The sequence below is a fragment of the Arachis duranensis genome, chromosome 1 (assembly GCF_000817695.3).
Source record: "Arachis duranensis cultivar V14167 chromosome 1, aradu.V14167.gnm2.J7QH, whole genome shotgun sequence".
NCBI lineage: Eukaryota > Viridiplantae > Streptophyta > Magnoliopsida > Fabales > Fabaceae > Arachis > Arachis duranensis.
This window is the reverse complement of record NC_029772.3, coordinates 15,447,523-15,455,670: the sequence shown is the minus strand read 5'-3', so window position 1 is coordinate 15,455,670 and position 8,148 is coordinate 15,447,523. Positions and strand designations below refer to the sequence as shown.

General features: G+C 29.9%; 1 protein-coding gene across 1 annotated transcript; it reads right to left on the bottom strand.

Annotated features, from left to right (window-relative positions):
• Positions 1 to 242: 242 nt before the first annotated feature.
• LOC107479571 (cysteine proteinase mucunain) lies at positions 243 to 3,462 on the bottom strand. Its single transcript, XM_016099704.3, has 4 exons — positions 2,876 to 3,462; positions 1,503 to 1,738; positions 1,288 to 1,428; positions 243 to 728 (listed from the first exon to the last, which is right to left on the bottom strand). The coding sequence occupies exons 1-4, from the start codon at positions 3,345 to 3,347 to the stop codon at positions 465 to 467; spliced, it is 1,113 nt and encodes a 370-aa protein (XP_015955190.1). The 5' UTR covers positions 3,348 to 3,462; the 3' UTR covers positions 243 to 464.
• Positions 3,463 to 8,148: the final 4,686 nt, after the last annotated feature.

The following is an 8,148-nucleotide window of genomic DNA, read 5'->3' as shown; positions in this document are numbered from 1 at the left end:
TGGTGCTGTTTCTCTTTCACTAAAACACAAAAAGAAAAGAAAATTCCTAGTTAAAGCGTTGTCAAAAAATCATTCATCGTTCATAATTATCATTACATTTGAATGATTCTATCAGAATTTGGTGGGTTTATTCTTAGACTATTAATAATAGTTAGCTAGCTTTTAAGGTTGAATAAGATGCCTATAGGCTATAGCAGGGCCTTGGAACAGAAACATAACAAGAAAACTGGAAGATAATCAAGTACTACAAATTAAACATTCAACTTGAATAACAATAATTGAAAACCAATACAAACATTTGTTCAGGGAGCGATGTTCTTCAGGGGAACTTTTCACGTGAAGAAATATATATGTCTATAAATATATACAATAACAGCCCAATAATTTTATAGGCATATCCAAACAGAACATAATCTAAGGCAGCAGAAACATAAAACTTTCTTGCAACTCAAGCTGTTTCAAATTCAAGCGCTGCTAACACTCCCTCCAGTTCTCTCCGAAGCGGCGTTTGCGCCATTCTTTACCGGGTATGAGGCTTCCATGGCGATTCCACATTTGCCAGTATTGGTGCCTCTGACGTTACGCTGCAACTTGAAGTAACCATCCTCGCCCCAATTCTTGCCCCATGAGTTCCTCACAAGCCAATAGTCTACACCATTTTCGGTTCCATACCCAACTACAACCACACCATGATCTAAACTTGTTCCACATCTACCCGTAAACACACCCTGCAAACAAACACAGTCAGAAACATTTATAAGAAAATATAGGCAGCAATATCATTATCAATATGCTGTCACATTCTGTAAAATAGTTCCTTCAACCAATCTTTTATATGAAATTGTGCTTCCACATTCTTGAATTGGAGACGCTAGCTCATGAACACAAGTCGATTTATTTGCTAATAGGATCAAATTGATAAAGAATTTAAACTGTTATTAGTCATATAATTATCGTATTTTATATCAGAGCATTATCCATTAATAATTTAATTTACATTGGTTTTCATTAATGAAATTGATAAGGTGTAGTTTAATTTGATTTAAATTGTTTAGGTATTTAGTCTTTTACTATACTCTACTTTATTGTATTGAGTTTTTTCTTTTCACAAAAAAAAAAAAAAAACTAATCTATCGAGTTATAGAATTGTAAGTTCCTGTAAGAGAATTTAATTTAAATTATGAAAAATGTTAAGGGATTATCAGAATTTATTGTTTTTGGTACCATACTCCACTTTATTGTGTTGAATTCTTTCTTTTAAAAGAAACAAAAAAAATTGAAGCTTACTGAGTCGTAGAGTTGCAAGGCCCTGCCAGAGGCTTCAATAGCAACGCTGACAGGCTGATGAGCAACAGCTTTCTTCAAAGCCTTCTCATCATTCACCGGAACATCCTCGTACCCATCGATGCTCACTACCTTAGCATTCTTCTGCAATTCCCCAAAATATGATTAGAATCAATTCAGTTACTCTGTTCAAAAGACAAAGTGTGAGCGTGACTAACTCTAGTTGGATCACATGTGCCATCGATGCCCTTGTATGGATAGTGTTGCTCGGTGTCTATGCCACCGTTTGCAATGATGAATTGGAAGGCATAGTCCATGAGACCACCATTGCAGCCTTCGTTGAATGCTTTGTCACAGTCAACAAGTTCTTGTTCTGACAAACTCACAAGCTTCCCTGTTACTATCTTATTTATGGATTCCACTGCAGCTATTGTTGAGAATGCCCAACAACTTCCTGCATCGTCAATAATTAACTATTAACCAAAAATAAACTACTATTTCTACCGATAAAAATTAATTTAGAATGATAACAAATCTATTTACAAATAAATAAAATTAATTTTATACACATAGAAGATTATTAACTACCATTCTACTTTAAAATATCAACAAATTTATCCATGAATAAAACCAATATTTAGATACTTTTATAATACAAAGATCATTCTTTTAAGGATATAAAGTTAATTTTGTTTATTCATAGTTGAATTCGCTAGCATTCTAATTTTTCATTGATAGAAATAGTGATGTACTTTTGGCTAAATAAGTAGATCAACTATGTTATGTAATTGGCAACTAAAATATTAAAATATAAAATACACATTAAAAAATAAGTTAAATAATATATATATTTTTATATTATTATTTCAAATTTTATTATTTAATTGATTGAATTTTACTCATAAAAATACATAAATGTGTAGTTTATAGAATTTTTAAAAGAGAAAGTCTAGAGAGTAATTGATGGCTATAAATCTCATAATGTGCTGCACTCCTCTTTTTAAAAATCGAAGTCAATAGTATATTATTGCAACTAAGGTCCATCCAAGTATCCACTCTATTCCAAGTTCCGTCAAAGTATCACACCCATCCTTTTTTTAATAAAAAAATAATAAGAAAAATTTAATTATTTAATTTTTATTTTAAAAAATTATGTCAAAGATTTTCACAATTTTGAATTGAGTTTAATTTTAACTAGTAGTAGATGTATTACTAGTGGTAGTATATTTTTTTACGCTAATTTAATGTTGAAAATAACTTGTAATTTAACTAATTTTTAAATAATGTTGTAACTCCTTAAATACTTTATTAGCTCCTCCGAAATATATAAAAGTAACACTTTTTGAATAATTAACATCTAACAAGGACCAATTCAACTTTTCCTTGTTTAAAATAAAATTCCGTATCTATTTTACCTTTTGAAATTCCTTTCTTCTCAATTGGGATAACATGCATGTGATCCTTTTATTAGAGTTTGTTACTCTTAAATTTAAATTGAGTCCTTATCTAGCTAAATTAAAATGTAACCTTAGCTTAGTTAGCAAATTTTATCTTAAACAACAGAAAAGGCAAATAAAATAAATAATCTTACCACAGCTTCCCTGATCCTTGACGGGTGCAAGTGCACCTTTGGACCTCCAATCCACGTGCAGCGGCAACCGGTCACGTGCGCTATAAGCGTAACGGTTGCCGGCGCTGATCTTGGCCTTGATGATCCTGCGGTTGGGATCACTCTTTGTCCCCAAATACATTGCTCTGTACTCTTCATTCGTCAAATCAGCGAACCTATTCAACCCAAGTTTGTATGTTGTGTTTTTGTGTGTGTTGTGTTCATCAATGAAACCCAAGTTATCCTTAAAAACTTGGAACCTCTTGTCTTTCTCTCCCAATCCATTGTACACCTTTTGGTGCTTCACCAACCATTCCTCGTACATGGTCATGACTTCATCGTCGGTTCTCATCGTGTTCGCTTGTTGTGGCTGCTGGTTGGTGGTGATGGCTGATGAGATTGTCAAGAGATGAAAGAGAATAATGGAGGACATAAAAGCCATCGTTGAAGCCATGGGAAAGTATGGGAGAGAAAACAGACCAGATTAGAGAGCTTTGGAAGTTGAAAGGTTGTTGGTGAAGATAGAGTTGGGGGGGGGTGTGAGTTTATATAGAGGGAATTGGAATTGGATTTGGTGGTTAAATTTCAAAGAATGGGATCAAATAAAGATAAATTATGCAAGTGGGCGAAGATTTAATAGAATATAATATGGGAGTGGGATTGTGAAAAACACCATAATTGATAGGAAGTTGGCAACTGCCACAGCACGTGCCCTGGTTACTCTATTATGGTTATGGATGGACCTATTTTCTCTATTTTATAAAAATATACACTTTTTTTCGATATAAAGAATCTAGACTTTCTTTTAAATAAATTAAAAAATATATATTTATCATTATACACCAAAATACAAATATATATATTTACACATAATTTTGCTGTCAACACATTTGTTCTACACTTAATTTTATAAATTAAATAATAATTTAAGTAATATAATATTTTAATTATTTCTTAAATTATATATTATATAGTATAATTAATTTTTTTATATTGTATAATTATCTATTACTTCTAACCTTAGAAAAATTCAAATTTTAACTCCTACATCAATTTAGAGAATTATATTAACTTTTTAACATTAAAAATTTTAATAATAATTTTTAAATGCTAATGAATCAAATAATATTTTTAATTATTTTTAAGAAATTATTTATTGTTTCATTTTAAATTTATAAGTTTGTAAAAAATATAGATTTTTTGGAACTTAAATTAAAACACAAAATTTAAATTTCTATCCTTATTTGGTGCTGTATTTTATAACCCACAAACTAATCGGCAAGTGCACCGGGTCGTACCAAGTAATACCTCAGGTGAGTGAGGGTCGATCCCACGAGGATTGATGGATCAAGCAACAATAATTGAGTGATAAGCTTAGTCAGGCAAACAGAAAGTAATGTTTGGGCAATATAAAAGACATTAAACAATATAAAGAATATTAAAGATAGGCAAATAAATAAGTTGGGAATAAAATATGGAGAAAGCAATTAAGGTTTCAGAGTTATCTATTTTTTCGAATTAACTTTTCTTACTAACTATTTTAATCATGTAGGATTTAATTTATGGCAAACTATATGTGACTAGACCCTAATTCCTTAGACCTTTCTAGTCTCTTCTAAAATTCATTAAATGTCAATTCCTTGGTCAATTAATTCCAATTAGAAGCTGCATGATCAAATTCCAGTTTATGTGCCACAAAAACTCTAGTTACCCAAAAATAAAAGGATTATATGTCACATATCCCATTAAATCCAGATAATTAAAATTTAGGAGAATATGTTTTCAAGCTGTTGTTCAAGTAAAGAACTTTTCCAAGTTTTACAAGAACTTAAATAGAAAGAGGATCATACTTCCATTCCACCCAAATTCATAAGATAAAGAGCGAAAACAATTCTTAAATTATAAACCCATACATGAATTAAAATAGAAAAAGTAATAAAATCAATCCATAAAAATAGGCAGAGCTCCTAACCTTAACAGTGGAGGTTTAGTTGCTCATGACTCAGAGAAAAAACTAGGATTCCAGAATGTAAATTTGTATATAATTGGAAGTTCTCCCAGAACCTCTGGGACTTCCTCCCCTAATAGAAGAGAAGTCTCCCCTTTTTATAACTAATCCTAATTAATTTAAAATCTAATTTCTAAAATTAAAATAATATCTTTTCTATTTTAAAATCAAATTTGAATTTAAATCAGAATTTAATTGACAAGTCTTCAGTTGATGGATGGGGACCACATGTTTTGTCTATTCTGCAGTTTCTAATTTGTATTTTCTGGGCTGAAAACTGAATTAAAACAGCCCAGAAATCACTCCCAGCGTTTTCTGCGTTTTCTACATGTGGCGTATGTCACGCGTACGCGTCAATGGTCTTTTTTCCAAGTCACGCGGACGCGTCGATCATGCGCACGTGTCGCTGTGCAATTCTTCAAATCATGCATACGCGTCAATCACACGCACGCGTCGCCATGAAAAGCTCCAAATCACACGTACGCGTTAGTCACGCATACGCGTCGCTCCTTGCTGTCATCTCCTTTGATTCTTGTGCTGCAAAAACTCCATCAAATCCAGCTGAATGCTACCTAAAATAAACAAAATTGCAAAAAACTCAAAGTAGCATCCATATTGGCTAAAAGATAATTAATTCTTTATTAAACTCAACAATTTAGATGCAAATTCACTAGGAAAAGATAGGAAAGATGCTCAAGCATCAATATTTATCTTTTAAACTTAAGGAATCAACTTAAAAAGTAAGAAATGTCGAACATCAATTCTGCTAACACTACTTACGAAATTGCAGACATCAATTTTTTTTCTATTTTATAAGTATTGACTGCAAAATTGTGTGCCTGCAAAATTGAAAAATACTACATAAAATCGTAAATATAAATTTTTTATTTATTTAAAAAAAAAGTCAAAGAATCTATTATTTTTAACAATAATTTGTTATCAATAAAATTATCAAATTTCAGGTCCTAATTTAATGACTAAGTCGAAGGAACTTTGAATTAGGCCTCATTTTAAATTCGAGGCATTGAAGTTGGGATTTTTTCCTAATTCAACAGTTATGTCGGAGAGTCAAAAAAAGTAAAATAGACAAAAGTGCACATAAAAGATGATACAGTTGACAAAGTTATATATTAATAATTAAAAAATTTAGATGTATACCTAAAAGGTAAACTTCATTCTTGGTTACATCCACCCACCTATCAAGAAAATTTTGTTATTGTTAAGACTTAAGAGTGTTTTACACGTGTCATGTTCTTTTTCTAATTATACTATAAATCGAGTGATGTGACAATTGATCCAGTACAATAAATTCGGATTGAGACAACTTTTTAAAAATGTTGTTTATAATAAGAAAAAACGATGCCTTTGATCAAAGGTAACACTTTTCGACAAAACTCAACGTTTTTTGGAAAATTGGCTATATAGCCGTTACCTTTAATCTAAGGCTTTTTTGCATTAAAGAAAACCCTTCCGCGACAACCTTTAGAAAATATTGTCTTTTCTACTAAAAAAAGATAACTTCATGTAAGAATTATCTTAGATAACCCAAACAAAATGCATAAAAAATCACTTTATTACAACACTTTTTCATGAGTTGTATTTTCAAATATATAAAGTAACACTTGTCTAAGTTTCTCTAAGTTGCCTTTTCATATACCTAAAGCAATACTTGTGTAAATTTTCTAGTTATTTTTTCATATACTTAATATAACACATGTTTAAGTTTATTTGGAGTTGTCTTTTTTTAATACATGAAGCAACACGTTATTGAATTTTTTTTAGGTTTCTTTTTTTATATCTAAAACCATTTTTTTCTTTTTTTTTTAATTTATATGATATTTGAAGGATATATAGCACACACTAATAATATTTAAATATTTAAACTTAATTTAATCGATATAAAAGGAGAATAAACTAATATATATTACATATATTTAAAAAGGTATGTCAAGTGCCAATTAGATCATTTTTATATACACATACTTGTTAAGTTACTAAATCAAATAAATAATAAACATAAGTAAACAAAATATATATTTTCCTCATGAACTTCATCCAACTATAAGCAAACTACAGTCAAATGTAAATAGAGAAAAAAACACATTATCAAAAAGTGTCTCAACAATAACAACATGTATAGATAAACATATTCAAGTGTTACAACAATTTAACACACGTATATATATACCTAATCATCATTTAGTCGATGGAGATGAATGTTATCGATTTAAATTTGGATCTTGTGCACTATTTGCAGACGATTGCTTAAATCGCAAGAGAGAAAGTGCTTCATCAATATTCATATCAGAAGAAGTTTGTTGCAACATAAATTTCACAATATCTTCTAATCCTTGCACTTTTTATTTTGTGTCATCTAATTCAGTTTTCAAGACTGTTGTCTTCTCTTCACTTTATTTTTTTATTTCATATATTTCTTTATTTTTCTTAAGAGAAATTTTTGTAACAGTTCTTTCAAAACATCGAACTCTTCCTAGATTCTTTTTACTAAATACTTTTTGAAATGCATTAGTAAGAGTTTTTCTAACTTCTTGAAGATTATCAAGTTTATCCGATCCTATATACACAAATATATTATATGCATATTTTTAGTGATAAAAATGTAAACAAATGAATCCAATAAACTGTTGACAACTAATAGGGACAGTAATCCATCAGTAGTACATATATAATAAGATATTCTAATCACAATACTATTAAAACAACATATAAATATGCAAGTGATTAAACACCCATAGCTATAAGCATAAAACAACAACCAAAATAAGTATTGTTACAGCCATAAGCACAAAATAACAACCAAAATAGTCATAAGCACAAAATAATCATGCTGAAAAAAAAAAGACTTAACAACTAAGATAATTAGAGTTACAACTATAAGTACAAAATAGCAACCAAGAGAAGCAACATTACAATGACAGTTTGTGTTTTTACATCAAGTATTTTTTTAGTCTATTTTGAGTAGTAACAAATATTTCATCTTGATTTGGTTCCTTTTTATTCTCTTGTCTCTCACGCTATAGAACAATATGGCGATTATAAAGTTATAACATAAAATAAAATTAGATAAAAAACACGAGTAAAGAATTTCAAAATAAGCGTGACTTTACCAAATCAACAGTTGAACACGCACTCTTACAAAATTGATAGGCCCCAACTTATACTTTCATTGTTGCTTCTTGTAATTTTCAAAGGACGATTCACCAACATATCCTCAATATTTTTAAAA

Bases quoted from the DNA above. Each gene is read 5' to 3' on its own strand.
- LOC107479571 (XM_016099704.3), bottom strand. From the start codon at position 3,347: ATGGCTTCAACGATGGCTTTTATGTCCTCCATTATTCTCTTTCATCTC. The intron at 1,429-1,502 runs GTTAGTCACGCT...GGGGAATTGCAG, and splicing joins GCACATGTGATCCAACTAGA to AAGAATGCTAAGGTAGTGAG. The intron at 729-1,287 runs GTAAGCTTCAAT...GTTTGTTTGCAG, and splicing joins CCTTGCAACTCTACGACTCA to GGTGTGTTTACGGGTAGATG.